Source organism: Danio rerio, chromosome 7 (genome assembly GCF_049306965.1).
Source record: "Danio rerio strain Tuebingen ecotype United States chromosome 7, GRCz12tu, whole genome shotgun sequence".
Classification (NCBI taxonomy): Eukaryota; Metazoa; Chordata; class Actinopteri; order Cypriniformes; family Danionidae; genus Danio; species Danio rerio.
In genome coordinates, this window is record NC_133182.1 from 38367967 (window position 1) to 38393159 (window position 25193).

General features: G+C 35.6%; 1 protein-coding gene and 1 long non-coding RNA gene across 3 annotated transcripts in view; one reads left to right on the forward strand and one right to left on the reverse strand.

The window, feature by feature from the left end:
* Nucleotides 1–4801: 4801 nt before the first annotated feature.
* Nucleotides 4802–25193, reverse strand: part of abcc12 (ATP-binding cassette, sub-family C (CFTR/MRP), member 12) — a 31660-nt gene continuing 11268 nt past the window's right edge. For both annotated transcript variants that reach the window (XM_009303354.5, XM_068222698.2), the window contains exons 11-32: nt 24618–24725; nt 24106–24312; nt 23861–23932; nt 23643–23767; nt 21952–22024; nt 21648–21851; nt 20887–21021; nt 20670–20760; nt 19657–19722; nt 19454–19543; nt 19251–19354; nt 18241–18429; nt 14231–14457; nt 13949–14086; nt 10658–10847; nt 10481–10570; nt 10171–10360; nt 9896–10055; nt 7698–7776; nt 6995–7108; nt 6754–6918; nt 4802–5314 (exon numbers count right to left, since the gene is read on the reverse strand). In XM_009303354.5, coding sequence (XP_009301629.1) covers nt 5222–5314; nt 6754–6918; nt 6995–7108; nt 7698–7776; nt 9896–10055; nt 10171–10360; nt 10481–10570; nt 10658–10847; nt 13949–14086; nt 14231–14457; nt 18241–18429; nt 19251–19354; nt 19454–19543; nt 19657–19722; nt 20670–20760; nt 20887–21021; nt 21648–21851; nt 21952–22024; nt 23643–23767; nt 23861–23932; nt 24106–24312; nt 24618–24725 — 2910 coding nt within the window. In that variant the 3' untranslated portion in view covers nt 4802–5221. The remainder of the gene's footprint in view (nt 5315–6753; nt 6919–6994; nt 7109–7697; nt 7777–9895; nt 10056–10170; nt 10361–10480; nt 10571–10657; nt 10848–13948; nt 14087–14230; nt 14458–18240; nt 18430–19250; nt 19355–19453; nt 19544–19656; nt 19723–20669; nt 20761–20886; nt 21022–21647; nt 21852–21951; nt 22025–23642; nt 23768–23860; nt 23933–24105; nt 24313–24617; nt 24726–25193) is intronic.
* Nucleotides 14236–18208, forward strand: LOC141375409 (uncharacterized). The gene is made up of 3 exons (XR_012383418.1): nt 14236–14909; nt 15825–16482; nt 16674–18208. It is a non-coding gene; the product is annotated as an uncharacterized lncRNA (long non-coding RNA).

Genomic DNA, 25193 nt, shown 5'->3' on the forward strand with positions numbered 1-25193 from the left:
TTTTCAATACTTCCTTTGCAGTCAATTACAGCCAGAAGACTGTAAAACAGACATCACCAGACACGTTTCATTCCTGCTAGTGCTCTGCCTGACCTCTAAAGCAACTGTCCTCTAAAGGCTGCTTGTTCTTGGAGCATGTTTCCTTCAGTTTTGTCTTCAGCAAGTGAAATGCAAGCTCAATCAGGTGCAGGTCAGGTTATTGGCTTGGCCATATATATATATATACTGTATATATATACTGTATATATATAACTTTTTTTCATTTAAAAGAAAATACTCCAACAAAATGACAGTTTAGTGCAATTATTTTGCAACAGTCGACTAACTAAATCAAACAGACTTAAATGCTTTCTTCTGAATTTTCTGGTTTAAATCACACTTGCTTCCAGAGTTCAACAGAGCCCAAAACATTCTGAACAAATGGCCATGATTATGATAATGATGATGAGCATTATTATGTTTATTAATATTATTATATAAGCAAAACAAACAAAAAAAATGAATTCCACCATGCCAAAGCTGACGGAGCACAGTAGGACTCAACAAACAGATTGAGAGGTGTAATGATTGGTCTTTTCCCTGGTATTGAAGAACAGCTTTACTGCTGAGTGATTGAAGACTTCCTCTGCTAACATCGCATGGCCAAACTCTCCAAAAGAGAAAACATAATTATACTGCGATTGTTGTGTGTGTGCAAAGCTTTAGGGACTATTACAGGCCCATCTGGCCTCACTGAGCATGTCTGCTTACTGTCTTTATCATCTTCAATTAAGCCTTGGCCTGATCAAAGATCTCTTTCACTGATCAGAAACAATGCATTCAGCTTTGTCCAGCAGTGTTAGGAAAGAACTAGTTATGGCCAACTGTAATACAAGGCTAAGAATAGAGTTCACATTTGCCAATGATTTATTGTTCTTGCAAACTACCAATTGGACGGGAGAGAGCGAGAAAGCAAAGCGGACTTGATGAAGCAGAATTTAGTCTTAGTCCAGCGAAGGTTTGTAAAATAACTGCAGATCTTTACATCATTGGTTAGTTTTGGCGTTCGGGCTGATGATCATATTTCCACTCTTGCTGGATAACACTAATAACCACTTCTCTGAAGCAGATTAAAGTAGAGTTTATAAGATTTCTCCCAGCACACTTACTAAAAGTAACATTGCATACAATACAATGAGCCAAAAAAGTATCAAGACACCGAGCCTCTATTAAAATATCAAATCAAGCAGCATCTGCAAACTATCAACTATGCACATGTTCCACTGTGTTTGTAAACAAGAACGTGTCCAGCAGTAAATCAGTAGTTATATCATAGAATGTATAATTCTATCTTCATCTAATGCAACAGTTTTATAATTCAGTTACAAAAAAGTATACTTGCATTCAAATATAACATTTTCATTCATTCATTCATTTTCTTTTTGGCTTAGTCCCTTTATTAATCTGGGGTTGTCACAGCGGAATGAACCACCAACTTATCCAGCAAGTTTTTACACAGCGGATGCCCTTCCAGCTGCAACCCATCTCTGGGTTGCCACCGCGTCGCCTAGATACATTTTTAGGTGAAAAATTCTTTGAATTTTTTTAAAGTAAATCTCAATGACAGATGGATTATAGCTTACTCTACTGTAAATCTACTGTTCTGTCAGTATAACTCAAGCTATCTCGTGTGATTTGAGAAAGAATGCACCTAAAGTATGTTTTCTTATGTATAGTTTCCCTTATTAGCTTAAATTAACCATGGTTTTACTTCAAATAAAACCAAAGCATGGTACCACAGTTTTGATATACTGACCATAGTTTAACCCAAGTTCTTGTAGTAAAGCTATAGTTGTGCAAGTGTCATCAATGTGCGATGGTTATTAAATAAACTTTATAAGAGTTATTTTAATTAATAGTTTTTGGAAGGGTTAAAAAGTATACTAATAACACATGTGGAAGGGATGACATGACGATTCAAATACTTCTTTTGCAAGTTTTTTTTTTTTTTCAGTTTTTGCTCCAAAGTTTTCTTTGTCAGACAACACTGCGCTCTAGTGGGTGCAAGACAACTCAAAGTTACTACAAAAGTTTAGTACTCCATCATTAAGAGCTTTTATTCCGTGATCAAGTAGCAAGTCAATCACTATAGCTGCAATTGTGTGTTTAAAGGTTAAATATTTGATGTGTGGTTGGATTGTAGGTTAAAGGGAAGTGAGACTCGCGTTCGCTTCACGTGAAGGAATATTTGATTTGATGACTCACACGATGCGATACTGTCACGGACACTGACAATGAATGACGCTTTGTGTTGGTGTGCTTCTTCCCACCGTTTGTTCATAGGCTGAGTAAACCTGCAGCGTGTAAGGTGTAAATCATGACTAATGCTGTTACTGTAGTTAAATACAATCTGCAAATGACGGGAAAACTTTGTGACAGGAAGTCATAGTATTGGTTTATCCTCTCACCTGATGACAGACTGACAGAACAAGATGACACGACCATCAAAACAATACATGCGGATGGAGACTGGGTGTACTCAAACACAACTTCAGCTTGTGTTACAACTTACATTTTTTTTGTGTTTTCAAGTAATGACCTAAAAAATGTGTTTATATAAGATGATGCATCACTTGAATTTACAAAAATGCAAAAATATAGCTCGATAAAGAAATGTACCTCTGAAAGAAAGTCTCTGCGTTCAAAATGATGTGTCATGTGAGCACGCGAGCGTCTTGCAGAAGTTGTGCTGAAGATTATTGGACGCAGGCAATAAAAAGTCACTGATATCTGATTAATGTCTTTCACGCTGTCTCTTCACTGAGTTAAAATAATTCCCTCAATCCCTCATCAGTCTGAGATGCACGCTGATGCTGGAATTTCAACACATTTCATCAGTTAGTGTCTCCACTGATGCAACCGTGGCTCAATAAGCTGGTAGTGGAGGAGAAGAGAGACACCTAGTGTTCGAGATGAGAAACACACGCTAGCGCACTCATTTCACACACCTAGAACATTCTCAGGAACAATTTAAATGGAGACCGAACGTAAGGATTATAATTTCATCAGTTCTGAGGTCTCTACTTGGTCTACTTTTAAGATAACCTAGCAGGAGTAAAAACTAGATATTACATTTATTCTAAAGCAAAGCAAAAAAAAAAAAAAAAAAAAAAAACAGACATTTAAAACTCCAAAATAATTCAACATTATCTAACAAAGCTTATATAAAGGGTTATTTTACTTCGAAATAAAATATTCTAGTATTAATTAATCACTTTTGTGTTATTACAAGGTGTCTGTAGAACACTAATTTTTATATATTTTCCCTCATCCTCTGATAAAAGCTGTAAAAATGACTTGGTTTAATATTGACTGACGAATTTTTGTCATCTACATCAGGTCAGCGTGTGCATTTATGGACAGTAGGACGCATTGCCAAGTGTTGTATTGCCCATAGTAAATGTGCACCCTGATCCAATGCGGAAAGTTGTTTACAGTTTTCTGTCACACAAAAGAGTTCTTGAAGTTTCATATGATTGCAGTTGAATCACTGAAGTCGCATAAACTATTGTGACAATTGTATTGTTCCTTATCTGGACTTTGAATTTCTCTTGAACATTGCTGGCTGTGGAGTTGTTAATAACCTGCAGCTAACTTTTTGCAACTCTCACAAGGTTGCCCACAGCAAAACTGCGCATGGTCAGTATGGGAGACCACATGGGAAAGCTAGGTTGCTGCCAGAAGTGGTGTTAGTGAGACAGCAGGGAGCGCCCAACTTGTAGGCTGTGTGGGTTTTAACACCCCAGAATATTGATGGGAACTCTATACTGCTCAGTAAGCACCATCGTTCAGATGAGATGTTAAACCGAGGTCCCGACTCTCTGTGGTCGTTAAAAATTCCAGGATGTCCTTCGAAAAAGAGTAAGATTTAACCCACTGTTTGCCCACTGATCTCTGTCCAGCATGGCCTCCCAACCATCCCTATATCATAAATTGCTTCATCAATCTGTCTCCTCTCCACCAATCAGCTGGTGTGTGGTGTGTAGTCTGGCGCTGTGTGTTGAGGATTTTCCCCCAAAAATGTGTAAATCGCTTTGAGTGTCCAGAAAAGCACTATAAATGTAAGGGATTATTATAATTGTTGTTGGTTGTAAATTAGAGTAGTATAAATTTGTGTTCTGAATGTGAATGAAGATCTCAGGGTGATTGTAATGACATAAGGGTGGTTACTAACAGAATATTTGTTTTGCCTGAACATACCATTTAACTGCCAGCCAAACTTTCCTTTTTGCACTGGTTTTACAAGATGGTGAGTCATTTTAATGTGACTGACACCCTCTGACAGCAGAGGGAGGCCAAAGGGATGAAGACTCTTTCAACCATAGCAAGAGAAGCTTATCATTCAAAATCTTTACAGTGTCTCTAACTCATTCAAGTCTCAACAAAAAGCGGGTTGTGAGAAAGACAAATGCACAAGAGAGAAGGATATTATAGAAAATCTCAACTGGGCAGTCAGTTCATCTCTGCAGCTGGAATTGCTCACCAGTTTTGCAGTAAACAGATCTATATCTAGACATCCAGTGTCTCCTCATTTAAGAGAATTTAGACTTAAAGCCCTGCAGTAGCCGAAAGGCACATTAAGACACAAATCAAAAGTCTGGTAAAGCCTATAACTAAGCTAAAATTCCTTCCAATTTCAACAATGAAGATTACATTATTTCTGCAAAAAAAAAAATCAAGTGTTTATAAATTCTCTAATTTTGATACATCAAATTTTGAACAGCCTCATGATACATGGGGGGAAAAGTATGCAAGAATAGAATACAAGACAGAAATTAGGTTTTATTTGTGAACAGTTTCCCTAATACATGTTTTATACTTATAAAAATCAAATAAATATTTTTATATATACATCTGATGAACCTATGAAAATATTTTACACATCGTCTGTAAATGCTGTGTCTACACACAAAAGACTGGTGAATCTCTGGAGAAAAATTTACTGTGCAGCTTACTTTATATAAAAAAGTGCAAATCCATGTGCTTTTACCTGTTAATGTACAGTTCAAACGTGTGAAGTGTGCTCTGGCATGTTATTGATAGCATATATGTTAAGATTGAGGTATGAAGTCACAAATGTTCTGTATAAAAGATGTGGTAAACTCCTTCAGGTTGACTTCCTGAATAAATGTATGAGATTTGAATGCATGTCTAGAAGAGAATGTGAATGTTTGTGAGAGCTTCACGTGTTGACTTGATTCGCTGCTGCTAGAAGTGATGCAAATAAAGAGTTGGGTCTCTGAATCAGGTCCTGCGGTGGATCAAACTCAATCACCTGAAAGAAAACACAAAATAGGCTTTCAAATAATTTCTTTAAAATGCTCAAACTATAATTTAGCTCATTTAGTTTAATGTGGGGTGTAATGGTACACAAATGTAAAGTGAACATGTTCAGTTACAGTTTTTTGGTATGCATGTTTTCCAAATAGAAGCAGTGTTGTTGTGTTTAGTTTTAATCATGGCAAGTTTGATTTTTTTGGTCTGTGTGTACACCATTCAGTGTCTCTTGAAATACAGTACCATCAATATACTATGATGCTGCTACATATCTAAAAAAAGACTGCAGTGAAATAGTCCTGCTGTGCCTTTTTTTACATGTACCTCCAAGATGTGTAAATGTTTAGCTTAAAATACCTCTTGGATCATTTATTGCTGTAAATGACTCTTTTTTCAGAAACTTGCTAACTGATACAGAGAGTAACTCCTCTATACATTACCAACAACAGGATGGAATCATTTTGAGACCCCTTTCAACCAGATGGAGTGGGAACAATTTGAACTACAATATTTGACATATTTTACATCCTAAGTGGTTGGGGTTTCAAATATCTTGCGCCAGTTTTAAAAGTATCACAAATAATCGCATCCAAAATAAAAGTTTGTTTTGACTTAAAATATGTGCCTTTACTGTGTATATTTATTATGTATTCACAGTGTTCAGCAAATATAAGTACACCCATCACAAATCTCCCTTTTAAATTCATCTTTTTAATAGGAAGCTCTACAATATTATATTTGTCCATATACAATAGATTAGTCAGTACTGAAGCCAAATCTGGAGCTTATCTAACTAAATAACTTAGATAACGGTCCAAAAACTAGTACAACCAAATTTATATGTTATAGAAAAATATTAAATGCAAATGTAAAAAAGAGGAAAAAATCAAGAGAAGCAAAAAAATAAACAATTTTGTTGAAATTTTGTAGGTTGTAGTTTTTTGTTCCAATATTTTGCTTGAATTTGATTGTATTATCTTTTTAATTTCTAAATATGTTTGGTGACTAAAATATTATTTTAATAAATATTGTTTAATAAATCTGTTTTGTTTAAATGCACCAAAATACATTGCCTATATTCACTGAGAAATGGATCAAAATATTTTTTTCAAAATGGGGTGTACTCAATTATGCCGAGCACATTATAAATACACACATGCATCCATATAATTGAGAAACAATTTATTTGTATTTAGATATAAAATATATATATGTATATGTATATGATACAGATTATAAATAAATGAAATTATCCATGTAATTAAATTATTTTTGGATATATAAATTCACACACACACACACATATATTATGCCAAAAAAACATTTATTTTAGATGTGATTAATTCTTTGCCCGGCGCTAATAATAAACTGCTATATATATATATCATTACACCCCTTGTAGAAATGTAAGTTTATACATTTAAAGTGTTGTATTACCTTGCCCTGGTCCATGACGAGTATCCGGTCACTCTCCAGTACTGTGTTGATTCTGTGGGCGATTGTGAGCATAGTGCAGTGCTGGAAACCATCTCTAATGGTGTGCTGGATCAAGCTGTCAGTCTCCGAGTCTATCGAAGCTGTCGCTTCATCCAACAGAATGATCTACAAACACAACTTAATCAGACTCTGAGAGATTTGAATATTTTTGAGGACATTGTGTGTGTGTTTGTGTTTTTACTTTGGAGTTGCGCAGCAGTGCTCTGGCCATACACATGAGCTGCCGCTCGCCCACAGAGAAATTCTCTCCATTCTCCACTACAGGAGACTGCAGCTTCTCTGGCAGCTTAGAAATCTGCATAAGAGAAAAAAAAAGAGTCACAGATGATTTACCACCTGAATGCAAGAGTGTTTATTATACTCTTTGACTATTATATTCTTTTGCTGTTTCTTTATTCTTTTTATGTTACCATGGCCCAAAGTTTGCAAGGTACTGAGCGGATTTTAGGCAGATGTTTCGTCTATGTTTCATCACTATAGTGCGGCTCACAGTAACATGCCCACTCTCATATTGTGATTTTTCTTTGCTCTCTCAATAAATGATATCCTCACATAAAAGGCTAGATTAACCTAATGAAGTTTGAGCGGCTCCTGTTGAATCTGTTGAAATCACAATGAAATCACGGCACCCTGCTGATCACCTGAAGGCAGACTTTATCGTAATGAGCAGAAGTGCTTTATGGACATGTGTCAAATACTGACTACTTAAACAGACAGGTAATGTTCATCAGGTTCAAAACTTCAAAGGTGTGTGTGACTAAGCTGTTTCTAGAAAATGAGGCATGTTTGCAGAAGTCTTCCAAGTAAGAGACAAGTTGAAGAAAAGTTTTTACTTGAGACATCATCAAAACTATTTTCCATTCAAAGCTTGTGTTTGTCTTTACCGTATCCTTCATGTAGGTCTTTTCTAAAGCCAGCCAAAGCTCTTCATCTTTGTAGTTGTTAAAAGGGTCCAGGTTATACCTGCATACAAGAATACAACAAACAAGCACATTTAAGTCTGCAAATAAATTAGTCTTTTTTAAATGGAACTGCTGTGTTTTTTGTCTATTATTTATGTGCACATTGTTATATTAAAAACATGATACAGCCTCATATTCATTAAAGGGTTAGTTCACCCAAAAGTTAATGCTTATATTGTAGCTAATATATGTATTTTTCATATTTACAGGGGTATTAATCATTTCATATACACAGGGGGATGAATAATTTTGGGCTTCGTGGTAGATATATACACTCATTTGGCCACTTTATTAGGTACACCTGTCCAACTGCTCATTAACACAAATTTCTAACCAGCCAATCCAATGGCAGCAACTCACTGCATATAGGCATGTAGACATGGTCAAGACGATCTGCTGCAGTTCAAACCGAACATCAGAATGGGGAAGAAAGATGATTTAAGTGACTTTGAACTTGGCATGGTTGTTGGTGCCAGAAGGGCTGGTCTGAGTATTTCAGAAACTGTAGATCTACTGGGACTTTCATGCACAATTATCTCTAGGGTTTACAGAAAATAGTCCAAAAAAGAGCAAATATCCAGTGAGCGGCAGTTCTGTGGGCGCAAATGCGTTGTTGATGCCAGAGGTCAGAGGAGAATGGCCAGACTGGTTCAAGCTGATAGAAAGGCAACAGGTAATTAAAAAAACCCTTGTTACAACCGAGGTATGCAGAAGCGCATCTCTGAACACTCAACACATTGAACCTTCGAATAGATTACAGCAGCAGGTGCCAACACCGGGTGCCACTCCTGTCACTCCTGCTGACTCCTGTCATCTCAGAAGTCATCTAAGGCTATAATATGCACAGTCTCACCAAAACTGGACAATAGAAGATTGGAAAAACGTTGCCTGGTCTGATGAGTCTTGATTTCTGTTGCAACATTTGGATGGTAGGGTCAGAATTTGGCGTCAACACCATGAAAGCATGGAACCATCCTGCCTTGTATCAACAGTTCAGGCTAGTGGTGGTGTAATGCTGTGGGGGATATTTTCTTGGCACACTTTGGACCCATTAGTACCAACTGAGCATTGTGTCAATGCCACAGCCTACCTGAGTATTGTCCGTCCCTTTATGACCACAGTGTGCCAATCTTCTGATCGCTACTTTCAGGAGGATAATGCACCATGTCATAAAGTGCGAGCCATCTCAGACTGGTTTCTTGAACATGACAATGAGTTAACTGTACTTAAATGGCCTCCACAATCACAAGATCTCAATCCAATAGAGCACCTTTGGGATGTGGTGAAACTGGAGATTTGCATCATGGATATGCAGCCAACAAATCTGCAGCAACTGTGTGATGCTATCATGTCAATAGACCAAAATCTCTGAGGAATATTTGCAGTACCTTCTTGAATCTATGCCAAGAAGGATTAGGGCAGTTCTGAAGGCAAAGGGGAGTTTGTGAATCCGGTATTAAAAAGATGTACCTAATAAAGTGGCCAATGTGTGTATCTATTGTATATATGTATAGCCAATGAAAATTAAAATTTTACCCATTGTTCATAAAAATGTCAATTTTAAGAATATATTAGTGTAGTTGTGCTATGAGAGTGCAAAATGTATGTTCTGTGTTTTAATATGCATATAAATGTGCAAAAGAATGGCTGTAAATCAAATCTAAGAGAGAAACTATGAAATATTAATACCGTAATATACTGTAGTCACTGAGTATAGTTTATTTATTGTGAGCTGTTTTTTCTAGGATTTTTGGCTAAGTAAAATATGAACAATTTGCCGCCAGAAAATGTTGTCAGTTAAAATTCTTAACAAGGTTTAGAGGTTTCATTTTCCCACTATAACATGTTCCTAATATTTGTATGGTTTAATCCAACTTGTAAGGTCATTAAAAGCAAATATTTGGCAAGGTCCCACTCAAACAAAACTTTTTTGGCTTATTTATTTATTATTATTAAATTTTTTTACAACAGTTTTTACAACAGACTCACTGTTGATGTCATGTTACAGTTGCCCAATTCAGTATAAAAAGTAATTGATCAAAACAGTATGATATTTGTACAGAATAAGTAAAAGAGGAGAAAAATGAAATGACTGTGGAAGTTTAAGAGTGAGAAATGACCTGACGGTGCCGATGAAGAGTACAGGATCCTGTGGTATGACCGAGAGTTGACTGCGAAGGTCTTTGAGCCCCAGTTTGCAGATGTCCATATCATCTATTAAAATAGTGCCCTCAGCCGGCTCTGCCAAACGAAACAATGCTACACCCAGAGAAGATTTCCCTGAAACACACAGACACAGGCAACCAGTGAAAACCATACACGAGTACACACAACTTTATTAATAACACTTTATGAGGACAGTAACCATTTTTTTAAAAATAAGATTATCTCTCACCAGAGCCAGTGCGTCCCACAATGCCGAGTTTTTCCCCTGGCCTAATAGTTATGTTGAGATTATCAAGGACTATTGGAGTGTTGTCTCTATATCTCATACTGTAGTTTTTAAAGGTAATGGTGCCCTCTTGTGGCCAACCGGCAGGGATGTTGGCATCCTTGACTCTTCGTGGACCCTCTGAAACACAACTCTACAGCACACAAGCAAGCAGATTAAAACTATTATATTGTGCACTTGATTTTCTAAATTAATTAAACTGAACATGAATCCCTGATAACCCTAGAGTAAACCGGACGTTTAAGTCTCTTACCGTAATATACTCCAGCAGTCTCTCTACGCTGGTGAACTTCGCCTCCACCTCGGTGGACAATCGCACCACAAATTGAAGGATTCCAGTCAACTGGAATCACATAATATCAAGTGCCTGAAGATCCAGTGACAACTTTCACTAATTAGCCTACTGTCAGAGTGTAGGTTTGAGAGTTACCTGTATGGTGTAAGACAAGGCCAGACCTTTCAGAGAAGGGTTTATGGTCTCATTGGGGCTGAGCACAACAAATAGTGACACTATTAGAGTAACAGTAGCAGACAGGACATCCAACCAGAATGACAGCCAACGGGTTCCAGCATTAAACAGCATGAAATGGTTGGAGTTATTGTCACTCAGCATCTTAAACCTGTGATTAAAGACAAGCAACAAATTACTTTCAACTCCTCGGTTGTTTGTAACATTGCTGTAAAGTGTAGCCAATTATTAGTAGCCAACTATTAGTACACATTAGAATCTAAGGCACTTCTAGTACAAAATATTAAATTGCCTTCATTTTTGTTTTGGCTAGTCACATTAATTACATATGTAACCCATTTAGATTCTATAAAATAATAGGTAACACTTTACAATAAGGTTCATTAGTTAATGCATTTACTAACATGAACTAATCATGAACAACACATGTACAGCATTTATTAACCATAATTGAACATTTACTAATGCATTATGAACATCCAAGTCCATGCTTGTTAACATTTGTTAATGCACCATGAGTTAACATGAACTAACAATGAACCACTGTATTTTGATTAACTAACGTAAACTAACATGAACAAATACAGTAGTAAATGTTTTGTTCATTGTTTGTTCATGTTAGTAAATGCATTAATTAACATTAACTAATGAACCTTATTGAAAAGTGTGACCAAATGATATGCATGCCAACATTGTCAGTGTGCACTTAGAAAATAAAATAAAATCTTTATATCCTAACAAGCCCACAAAAAAGATGGTTCAACCTTTGGTCCTAAAAGTATTTGATCCCTTTTGGAGCAGCATTTGAAGTTTACTTCCATGATGTTTCCCTCTGAGTACTCAATTAAGCACTGAATTCACTTAAAATCTATATTCATATGAGCTAAATTTTATTTCAGTATATAGAAGTCAAAAAGCACTGAGTCTTTAGCAAGTGTGTCCTTCTGCGAGAACCACAATTATACCAGTAGGTGGCAATAAGTTGCTGTCAATAATTGCACTGACTCTTAATACTGGGGGAAGGGTCAAACATATTTATTTCAAAATATTTTTTGATCAAATTTGATTTTACCTTCATACGGTCTTTTTTTATAATTATGTTATTTATTGCATCTGCCAAAATGGTTTGAAGTTTATTCATTCATTTATTTTCCTTCGGCTTAGTTCCGTTCCTTAGTTCATCAGGGGTCGCCACAGCAGAATCAACAGCCAACTTGTCCAGCATATGTTTTACACAGCTGGTGCCCTTCCACCTGTAACCCAACACTGGGAAACATCCATACACACTCATTCACACTATGGCCAATTTAGCTTATTCAATTCACCTATAGCGCATGTCTTTGGACTGTGGGGGAAACCAGAGCACACGGAGGAAACCCATGTAAACCAGGGGAGAACATGCAAACTCCACACAGAAATGTCACACAAATGACTCGAACCAGCAACCTTCTTGCTGTGAGGTGTCAGTGCTAACCACTGAGCCACTGTGTTGCCTGGTTTAAAATAGTAAATTATAAAACAGGAACTTACTAACGACGAGAGTTGCATTATTATGACAGGACTTTTATTGTTGGTTATCGCTGTTGATATTTTAACAATGACTATTTTGATTATAAGAATACATGAAAAATGTTTGGAGAAACAGTCTGGCTACTCTGTCCTAGAGGGCCACTGTCCTGAAATGTTAACTCCAACTCCAAATAAACATGTTCCAGCTGATTAAGGTATTACTAGTCACGTAGGTTTGTTTTGGCTAGTTGGAGTAACACTTTGCAGGACACTGGCCCTGCAGGACCAAATGTGAACACCTCTGGGCTACAAAGATAAAACTTGTATGCCCATGAAATTAAATAAGTAACTCATGATATAATGACTTAACATCTCTGCTTGGCACATACATGAATGCATGTGATTGGTTTTATGTAATACTCAGTGCTGCAAAAACACTAAAATGTACACAAAAACCAACTGTAATACCATAAAATCCATTCACTTTCACATTTGACTTCAATGGTGACAGCCATACTTATTTAATTTAGATGTACAAGATTTGTTCATTTTGGTGCCATTTAGCGTAAAGCCCCTGTTATTTTCCAACCCTGCTGTACAAGCATTATACAAATTCAAATGATAAATTTATAAATTTTATATTAATTTAAAATATATAAAAATGTGCCATCTGAACATATATAAAAATGTGGCAGTTGTCTGAAATTTGCAGTTGGTGGTGAAATTTTGTTATTTATTTTGGTCATTCCTTTCCACTTTGCATGCGATTGATCGCTGAAGCTCTCTATCTTTTTTGTAGATCATTAAACCATTTTGCTGCCTCAGATATCTGTCCAAAATCATGTGCAAACATTGAAAACAAGTCAGCTGCCTAAGCTTTCAAACATAGCCATGGGTTCATTTAGGAAGATTCCATGCAATAGATAATTCTGTTTTGACTTTTGATAGCAACAGGCAATATCATATCTAAAACTTTTAGCAATAAAATTTCAGTTTCATTACTAACTTCTTTATTGATCTGTTACATAAAAGCAATATCCTGTTTGTAATCAAGCTGCTGGTCTAAAAGTTAACACTCTCTGTCTCATTGTTTTTGCATGCTGGATTTCTGGGAAATGATTCACGAGGATCATAATAATGGTGTTTTATTTTTCTAAAATAATTTTTAATATTAGGCGACATGGTGGCTCAGTGGTTAGCACTGTCACCCCACAGCAAAAAGGTGGCTGGTTCCACTCTCTATTGGGCCAGTTCTGTGTGGAGTTTGCATATTCTCTCCATGTTCACGTGGGTTTCCTCCAGGTGCTCTAGTTTCCTCCACAATCAAAAGACATGCGGTATAGGTGAACTGAATAAACTAAATTGGTCGTAGTATTTGAGAGAGTGTGTGAATGTGAGAATGTATGTGTGTAAAACTTATGCCGGAATAGTTGGTGGTTAATTCCACTGTGGCAACCCTTGATAAATTAGGGCAGGGGTGGCCAACCCTGTTCCTGGAGAGCCACCTTCCTGCAGATTTCAGGTGCTACCCATATCAAACACACCTGAATCAATTAATCAGGACCTGAACACCATGAGATAATTAAGGCAGGTGTGTTTGATATGGGTTGCAACTGAAATCTGCAGGAAGGTGGCTCTACAGGAACAGGGTTGGCCACCCCTGAATTAGGGATTAAGCCAAGGAAAATGAAAGATGAACCTCTAATATGAACTCATTGTCATAAATCAAAATCAGTATCTTACCGTTCAATGTACTGTTGCCTTTTGTCGTAGGCATGGATGGTGCTGAGCCCCTGTATGGTAGAGGTGGTGAGAGAAATCCAAGGGGAACGACTCACATTCTCCATTCTCTTCATATGACGGATGCTTCTTTGGAAAACACTAGGACATAAAGAAAACAAACGGTTTATACATTTCATGGTTTTAAAGCGTATTCCTACTTGATGGATTGTAATATTTAACATCTGGATATTTAAAAAACAGTAATAATTCTCATGATGTTAAGGTAGATTGACTGTGTCTCACTATAGGATTGTGGCGAAGATGAGTCCGAGAATGACCACGGCGATCAGAAGGAATGGGAAGACTATGCAGATGGTGAGAAGAGTGAACGTAACAATCAGACAGAACTGCAGAAAGTTCTCCATGTTGAACGGCAAAACTGCATCCACTTCATCTTGGTCTTTGCTGAAGCGGTTCACCAGGCGGCCAGTTGGAGTTGTGTCAAAAAAACTCATTGGGCTGCCAAGGATCTGATTAAAAGTACAGTCACATGGTATAAAAATGCTGCGCTTCTCATTTTACCGAACAAATAATAGTTCAAAGCTTACATTCTCCATTAATGAGTCTACTCTTGATCATTCTAATTAAAAAGTATTTTTTTTGCCACAAGGAGGATTTAAATCACTTCCAATGGAGCTATTATAAGCAATCAATACTTAAAACAAAAAATATAGTTTTTTGTTAATAAATAAATACAGTAATGAAACTCTAATCTAATCTAATTTAATCTAATATTTCATTAATATGCTAATAATAGCATTAATAACACATTGCCAGTTTCTGTTTCACAATTTAAAACAAGTAGCAGAACTTTGACCAGGGGCATAGATTTAGCATGGACGGATATTCACAGATATTGAAATTACCCCACCAATAATTTAATTCACTTTAAAAAATTTCTGCGCATTTCTCAAAACAATTAGTCATTTATGCACATCCTAGTAGCAGTTTCTCATTCCTTTTATCAAATTGCAAATGCTTTTGGACATGCATCAATTGCTTTTATTTAACTCTCTGCTATTTATAACATTATCATGTGCTTATGTCATGTCAGTCATAATGAACTAAACCTGTAAATGCTGAATAGTCATTTCATATAAAACTAACAGTCCTCATTTCATTACTTCAGTCATTACATACAAAAATGTTGAACTTGATGTCAAAATCGGTCAAGCAAACTTTATTAAAAAAATTAAATCTTTATTTTCCTGAAAATGTCTTAAAAATTGAACAATTTCATGAATGATTTACAGACCTGTGTATGTTGCAGGTTCAGGTCCAATATATACTGCATTATTGTTTACAGTTGTGCACAGTTCAACCCAAAGGAAGTTTATGTTTGTTGTAAATTAAGGGTGTGTTTATTCTTTTGCACAATGCTGTGAATAAATTAGGATTGTAAAGTGCAAATGCAGAGTAAAAATGTGAAACATACATATTCAGTGTCTTGTACTCAGATACCTCACTAAATGCAGTGATGTCCAACTTTACTGTAGTTTTCAAATGGCTGTGCAAATAGTATATAGTGCTGTCTTGAGCATTTTTAGAAAGTGCCACCAACATCTGACTTTTTTGCATTGAAAAAATGTCCAGAGTAAACTCATAATGAAAACATGACAAAGCCATTTGACTATCTTGTTCATAAACAATGGTGTCAGGACTTTTCATTTTGATGATACTGACTCTTTGATTGACATGAATACTTGCTTTCGAGGATTGAGCTATCCATTTTGAGCATGTGACGCGCTTTTGCAGATTATCAGCTAGGTTTTGCAGTTTGTACTAATTGTTTTGAGAAATGCACTGGTGTTGTGAGAAACGCACCAAAGCGACTGAGAAAAACTGTAAATCACATTCTCTCCTTGAGTCACGCTGCCCTCAAACACATTCGAACATTGTGATTGGCTGTGCCTTTCCCTGCTGTCATTTGAGAGGCTGTAGTTGCATTCAGATGTAACAGCACCAAAACTGCAGGTGAATTTCCAGTACAAGAATAGGTATGTAAGGCTTGTGACACACACAAATGAGCATGGCGGAGCAAAAAAAGGTGGACATAAGGAGCTTTTGTCAACGAAAAGTGTAAATCACATAAACTCACATAAAAGTTTGCGACTGACCAAGTACACCTTGATAATGCTGTTAATGCTCGTGTTTACCCTGCTTTAGCGCACAGTCTATGGTTACAGCAGATTGATATAGTCTGAATAATATGCTCTGAAAACTAACTGCAGAATAAACAGCTAAATGTAAAAGTATAAATATAATCCCTACCAGTTCTCCTAATATCTCAGAGTAGCATGTCCAATTTTGGTTGAAAAATCTACAGCCTGTGCTGGGTTTTTTTATTTTTCACCCGTCCCCACCAATGTCAAGTGCAAACCTTGGTTTATGAAATAAATAATGAAATAATGAATTGATGGATAACTGTCAAACAAATAATTGGACAAATTGTACATTTGCAACTTTTTAAAATTAATCTGTAAATATCACGTACAGTTGAAATCAGAATTATTAGCCTCCTTTTTAAAATTTTTTTTTCTTATTTAAATATTTTCCAAATGATGTGTAATCAGAGCAAGGAAATTTTCACAGTATGTCTGATAATATTTTTTCTTCTGGAGAAATTCCTATTTGTTTTATTTCGGCTAGAATAAAAGCAGTTTTGAATTTTTTAAAAACATTTTAGGGACAAAATTATAAGCCCCTTTGAGCTATTTTTTTTCCGATAATCTACAGAACAAACCATCATTATAAAATAACTTGCCTAATTACCCTAACCAGCCTAGTTAACCAAATTAACCTAGTTTAGCCTTTAAATGTCACTTTAAGCTGTATAGAAGTGTCCAGAAAAATATTTTGTCAAATATTATTTACTGTCATGGTGGCAAAGATAAAATAAATCAGTTATTAGAGATGAGTTATTAAAACTATTATGTTTAGAGATGTGTTGAAAAAAATTCTAAACAGAAATAAGGGGAAAAAAATAAACAGGGGGGCTAATAATTTAGGGAGGCTAATAATTCTGATTTCAACTGTAAGTCCATGTGACTTTCTGTACTGCTGTGACAAGTTCTTAAAAGTACAAACTGATTCTATTGTGGAGAATTTAAAGAAATAGAGCCGAAACCAGGAGGATATTCAGGTATGTTCAAAGCAGAATCCCTTAATAAGAACTCACTGTCGCTGAGGAGTTCATCGAAAAATCTCTTTAATACTGCAGCTGGCATTTAATTTAGTGAGCAGTGCTTATTATTACAAACAGAAACTGCCATTATAGGTTTAGTCCAAAATTCTTGTTTTAGGGTCTTGCCTAGAAGTATTAAGTATGGAACTATATCAAGTATTAAGTATGAAACTGACAATATGCATTACTTTGGAGACATGATATTGTATTTCACACATAGGCAGTAAAACCTGATGTGCCTAGCACTGATCTTTTGCATTACTTTGGATAAATGATACTGTCTCTTACACATAGGCAGTCAAACCTGATCACTCAGAATGCATTTTACAATGTATTTTAATTTATATATTTAAAGAAATGTGTAATCCTTCACTACTTTTTTCTTTTCTTGAGCTAAATAAAATAAAAACACTGATGTACTGTACATTCGGTTTTCAGAGTAATACAATAATTCTCTCCGCATCCTGTATCATTAACTGTGAGCGAAATATACAGACTAATAATCTTTGATTATGTTAACAGTAAATATTGAGAAGTTGTTTGACTATTACACATTAACCATTGACTAGCATTTATTTCTGGGCATGAGGTTGACTTATCTGAATTTTATACTGCACAATTAAAACTGGTATCTCAAATAATTGCTAATATATCAAATAACCACAAAGAGATGATTCAGCAATAATTGTCCCTTCTCAAAGCCCTCCCTCCCTTCTCACACTACAACAAGCTTTCACTATCAGTAGCGTATAGCTCCCCTATCAAGGTGTGAATTAATAAATTCTGTGAAATTACATGATGATTTCAGACAAATGCAGACATAAAGGTCTGCGTTATGCATATTGGGGAAATGTTCTGGATGTGAGAGTGAATACAAAATAAAGATTGATGCTATAGCCTACGAATATAATGATGGGAAGTTTGGATTATTTGAATACAATTCATTTGATTGCCTCACACACAATTTACAAACACAAGCAAACTGTGGAATCTTGAACAAGACAATAATGCATCTATCAATAAATAAGAGACAGTAAAGATTAAATTATCGTTTATCTGTTTGTCTTACCCGTTTGAACATGGTGTCATGGAGTTTGGAAGAGGAACGCAGAGTGACTTTAGTGAAGGTGTAGCCCTTGAGAATACTCAGCACGATCATGGCAATGATAATAACACCATAAACCATTTGGTAGAACGACAGGTCCGGATTCTCAGAGATATTACCGCTGTTTGATGTTGCATTAGAGCTGGAATTGTTCTTCAAGAACACAAACAGAGAAAAGTGATTTAATGATAAGATGATGAGGTCTTGAATGAGTCTCAAGTGTGTGCATGTGTGTGACCTTGTTTTTATATCCTAGAGGAGACTAAACATGAATGTGCACATACTCATGGAGACTCATGTCACCAATGGGACATAAACTGAGGTCCCATGGGTAGAATTGTAATAAGTATCGACTTCGGTACCAATCGATACTGACATTTTTAAAAGTCCATTTCCCGCTTACATTTGAGCGATGTTGAGGGCATACTTGAGCACAGCTGATTGGCCATTGCGTGCTTAACAGAAATGACCATGATTGGATGTGATGGTCATTGATTTACCATTATTTACTGCTGTTTACAGAGTGCAAACACAGATACAGTGACGCTGGAGCGTTTCAAAGCAGCATCAATCAGCTGATCTGTCTATGAGCTGACATACGAGCGATTCACTGATGAAACGACTGATCTTCATGGCTTTGAAACGCTCCAGTGTCCTTGTATCTGTGTTTGCACTCCTTGAAAAGCAGTGAACTGATGACCTTCTGGCCAATCACAGTAATTTCTGTTGAGCATGTGAACACAATGGCCAATCAGCACTTTTTACGTACGCCCTCAACATCGCTCAAATTAAAAATGTAAAAACAAAAGACAGAATGTTCACTATCAGGGATGAGGTAAGGATAGGGTTGAGGTAAGGGGACAGGTTAAATATTTTGTACAGTGTTAAAATCATTCTGGCCAAGAAAGTCCCCATAGGGATAGCAAACCAGATTTGTTATGTGTCTGTATGTGCTTCTGTGTGTGTGTGCTTACCCCTGATCCCTGGTCCAACCAGTAGCTGAGCCACCAGTTGCTGAAAGCAGTCGATCCCACAAGAAGCGTGAAGAGAAGGACAACAAGAAACAACAGTATATAGCCTATAGAAATATAGACACATCAAGATTTAAAAACTGTGTTATGTCATTTGCAATGAGCAGAGAGACACATATGGAGAGTGAAGAAATAATAAGAGAAACCTCCAGCTGCTTGGCAGTATTGATGGTAAGTCCTCCACGTAACTGAACCTTCTTGGGCCACTTCTCGTGTCACTAATTGATCCTTTTTCCCTAAAACAAACATACACAGTGTTGTGTGAGTCACGTTTGTATGAATATAGTGGACATTTTCTTGATTATATTGTGATTATATATTGTGAAGAGGATATTGTGTCTAAATCTACCTTTTGTTTCTGAAGAGTCTTTGGGTGTTTCGTTTGTTGCAGGTTTCTCATCAGACATATCAAACGCTAAAGGGAAATGATAAAGATTACCAAAGGTGAACAAAGTGCTTTTTCCTTTTGCCCTTAGACCACAAAACATAAATATTATAAAAGTAATTATAACTATATAATATTATGTATTATTATTATTATTATTATTATTATAATTATTACACATTATATAACTATAATCATAGTTTCTTAATGTTTTAACATTTTATATCCGATTTATGTTTTGTTCATCTCTATTGATTTATGGTTTGTTAGCGTAGGGTAATATTTGGCCAAGATACAACTATTTGAAAATCTGGAATCTGAGGGTTCAAAAAAATCTAAATATTGATCAAATAACCGTTAAAGCTGTCTATATAAAGTGCTTAGCAATACAAAGTTTTAATATATTTACATCAGGACATTTAGAAAGTAACTTCACAGAACATCTTCTTAATCTATTCATTTATGGCATTTAAAATCATTCATCATCATCATCACTCTCACTCATACTACATATTTTTGACTATTGCCAAAAATATACCTGAGCAAAAGTTTTGTTGTCCATTTAGGAATATTAGCAGATTTAAAAGAGATTTGCAATTAAATCTCTAAAATTTGCAGATGTCCAATATAACTCCTAAGCTATTAGATTAAGTGCAAATTATTTCAGAACAAACTTGTAGTCATAAATTGGGACCAAAAAATGAATAAATCAATCAAGTTTATGTTCAAAATTAAATGTTTATTTATTTATTACTATTTAATATAATGTATGGACAGTAAACAAGTTTCCCTGCTATTACTTAATAATAAAAATGCCCTAAAATAAGTACTTTGATGCAGTTTACCTAAACAGATTGAAAATGAAGCTTCTAGTGACTTTAAAGCACATGCAGTATTTTAGCATGAGACAGGCAACAATAAGTGATTAACAACCATAGTTTATTGTCCTTTTGGTAATAACACGTTTATATTCTAACCTGGGTTTTCAATTCCATTGGCTTTGGGCTCATCTGGATTGGTCTGTTCAGAATCATTGTGTTCAGTTTGTGGTTTGGAATCAGCTCTTTCCTGTGAGACCCAAAAGGGAAAATGAAGAAGAAATTCAATGACACACTACTAAAAAACAAATAAGAGCAGATAAGTTGCATTATTTTAATGGCTTATTTCATTTGTAAAGTAAGTAAGATTGGTTACGTTATTCTGTTCCAGATGCACATTGGTAATAAGCTGAGAGTAGCGGCCTTTAGTTTTCATCAAATCACTGTGAGTTCCAGCCTCCTTTATCTCCCCATTATCCAACAGCATGACTTCATCACAAAACTCCAAATACTAAAAAAACAACACGGCAAAAAGGACACACAAAAACTGTTGATCACTGATAAAAAGCTACTGTTTTAGCAACTTTATGGCATGTAGAATTGCACATTAAAAGGCTATGCTGAGTCACGCTGACTGACAGCTAGTAAAACATGCTGTGTGACAGAAATCGATTAAAGGTTTGTGTTTGTCATTTCTCTGATAGTGAATCTTGTAGACAAGATACACAAACTTAGGTCGGTCTTTTCTCAGTCTAAGATGGTTATGCATTAAATGTGTTATGGCAATAATAATTATTCATTACTGTTTACTTCTTGTCAATATAAGACTTTCCACACATTTATGTGCAATTTTATTCCTCTAGAATGGTGGTTTTATATTAACTTCTCATGCATGCAACTAAATCCTCTTAATCATTGGTGAAATATCAATCCCAAAAAATCTCGATTTCATATCATAAGTTTAAGAAAAAATTTTAATGCCCTTTTTTAAGAAAATAATTACTTTTAAGCTTTTTTTTTAAGTTCCCTGTCATTTTCAGGGTTTTAAAAACTACATGTCTGTATTTGGTTTGAGCAAATATTTACTCTACAAACAGCTTGAAACAAACTGAAACAAAGCATATTCAATTGAATTACCTGCAGCTGATGAGTGACCAGGATCACTGATTTGCCTTTCAATTCTTTCTTGATGCATTCTTCAAATATATGCTTCCCAACATGTGCATCGACAGCAGACAGAGGATCATCCAAAAGGAAGATGTCTCTGTTAGAATACACTGCCCTGGCCAAACTGACCCTTTGCTTCTGACCACCTGAAAGATTAATACCTCGCTCTCCAATCTTGACAGACACACACACACACACACACAGGATATATTATTTCTATTTGCTACATAACTAGACCTTTAAAATATATCTATTGGAAAATAATCTAACACACCTCTGTCTGGTCTCCATATGGAAGTATAGCCAGATCAGGCTTTAGACAGCAAGCGTTAATAACACTGGCATATCTAAAATACAACAAGCACATACCAGAGTGTTTTAGTATACAGCAAGTACAAAAGATCAATGTTTAACAACATTACATAAATTTAAAAGCAGTTGAGACTGTAACCACAGCCAGAAAATGACCCATCCCATAAAACCAGTCATAAACAATATAAGATACATAATAAAGTGTCTTCTTGTCACAAGAAATTGTCAGTATATTTCAAAGTGAAGGGTTACTGACTAGTCTTTACTGTTTTGTTCCTGGCATTATTAGATTATTTAAATCAAGACGTTGGTAAGGATTTGTTTATATAATCATCTTGTGTGTATGACTTTTTAACCTACTAATTACAAAGTCTTACTTTAGAGCTATTAAAAGCAGACTAATGCTTTTAATAGACTAAAATTTTAATGCTAAGATTAAGCAAATGAGCCATATACCACCTCTCTACCAAGAAATGTGCTCTATCTTTTCAGTTAGCAGTGCTGCTGATAGTGTGCACTTTTTTTGTGCACATGTTTTTTCCTTGTTTATTTGCATATGTAGGAGAGACTGTGATTTCCATAGATAAAACATCATTGCGCAGGAATAACAAGGAAATTGTTATTTCTTTAGTTTTTTTTTACAATTCTATCATTTATTTATTTGCTTGGCCAGTGTGTAGTGTGTTTTTACCATTCCTGCTGTAAGTATCTTCAAATAGCTTTTATATATGATGCTAACAATATGAGTTTTGATCTTTAAACCACTATTTTTTTCAAGAACGTTTTATCTTTCATCAGGTGTCCACTGGGTCTTAAAATGACTTAAATTTCAAAAACTAAATATTAGACCTTGTAATTTGGTGTTGTAGGTGTTAAATATTTTTAAAGAGGTCTTAATTTTTATTTGTCCATGTAAAGTTACCTGATTATTACAATCAACAATCCATTAAAAAAAAGTTTAACAAAGTTTACTTAAACAAAAGTTATGCTGAAAAAAGTATATAACAAATGTATATTACTAGAGTTTGCTTTTTGACAAATTATATAAAATGTGGCTAAAAAAAATGACAAAATTTTAATTTTAATGGGGCAACTAAAAACCTTTTCTACTGGCTATTAGAAAAAAACCTTAGCGTTTAGTCCTGTATTAGTCTGAATTTTTAATATATATATATAATGGTCTTAAAAATGGTCTTGCTGAAACCTGCAGAAACCCTGTTAATGTAGGTCAGTCAGTCAGAACATAAAGATTTACTGTGGCTGAAAACCCACAATTTTATAAGTTTAAAAGCTGCAGTCATGAGTAATTTCATTGCTCTAAGACATGACCCCTTTTTTTGCTGTTCAGTTTAGTGCTGTGTTTATCACTCCAAGTCATCCTGTGTTCTACATGATGCTCTCTTCTGGCCAATAAAGATACTTATACGTGACCTGGTGTTAGCATTTGGCCTCAAATACAGTATCGAAGATTAGTTTCAAATGTAGATGCGTGATTTTATAAGTAAAGTTCTGGCAACCGCACACTGCCTGCTTTTATATGTAAGCTTTGCAACTCCTTTACTGTGCACAAGTGAACTCCCTTGAGAAGTATCGAAAAACAAACACTGAAGTGTTGACTGCATTCTATACTCAGCTTGACCATTGGTGTTTTACCTGGCTTCATCAAATGGTTCTCCCATAAGGATATTGTCTCGTACAGTCCCATGGAATATCCAGGCTTGTTGGGAAACGTATGCTAATGTTCCATTTGCTGATACAGATCCACTCAGAAGATGCATCTTAGGAGAGAAATCATAGGACTGTCAGTTAAATCTCATCACATCAAAAATGAAACTTTTCACTGTAAGTTAGAAAAGACAGAAGCATCCCACCTGCTCGAGAATACTTGATATCAGAGAGGTTTTTCCACTTCCGACATTTCCACACACCCCAAGCAAACTTCCCTATAAATGAAAAAAGCCATCCATTAGTGTCTGTTATAGAAGCACACCTTTAAAAAAAAAAAAAAAAATAATATATATATATATATATATATATATATATATATATATATATATATATATATATATATATATATATATATATATATATATATATATATATATTCACATCCCACCTTTGAAAGAGTCAAGCTGATGTTTCTGAGTGACGGTTGAGACTCTGCCTTGTGTTTGCCATTTTGAGAGGGGTTTTCAGGCATCTGGCTGGTGTTTTTGTCATCTGTTGGACTCCAGGAGAATGTGGCCTTTTCCATGACCAGTGCCAAATCCATATTTTTATCCTGAGTAAGATAACCTTTGGGGTTCTGAACCAGCATGATCCTCTGTAGTGATGCAAACATTTACGTGCTGTTATTTACACTGTACTGACAATGTCTATTCAGTGTGTAAAAGATATGATTAACATCAGTCGCGGCATGTGTAAAATACACTGCATACATTACCAACACATATCTTTATGAGTCATTCTGATGATTAACTTTTATTTTTTTCCCTCAATTCATTTTAAACTAGGCTTGATTAGAGCAGATAGTGGCGGCCCAATTTACAAATCAATTATTTTTTTAGACAATAATGTGATATAAATGTAAGTTTTAGATAAGCAGAGAAAAATGTGAATGAGTACAACCTTGAGTCTAGTTAGAGCCACTTTAGCCTCAGCCACAGCTTTAACAGAGAATGGCAACAAGCCCATTGACATCCTCATGCAGTTAAATACAGCGATGATAGTGTAGGCCTGTTGAGAAATTATCAAATGGTTAGGGAAAACTCATCTCTTCCTTGAACCTTTCAAGCACATCATATACATTTGCATGTTTCATTGTAAGGAGTTAAACATGTTCAGTCAGTTAAATGGAGTGTAAATCCAAAATATTCTGCCATTACTGGGTGCTTTCCACTCCACTTTTAGACATGCACTTACAGACTTCCCTTCACTTGTTTTCTCAGGGGATCCTAGCAGCCATTTTAAAGTGCATTCCACTTTATTAAGTGAACGAGGAAAGCTTACATGGACACACCCTCGATCCCTCAATTTTGAGAGAGGAAGCGAGTCGGCTTCATATGTCCACTCCAGCACTATATATATATATGTATGTTCCAGAATGCAATGCAATTGCGACATTAAAACAGTGTGGTTCCCATTAGCTTAAGGGTTTAGGCCACTCCATTTAAAACCATTCAGGTGTTTTGCCAATAGTGGACT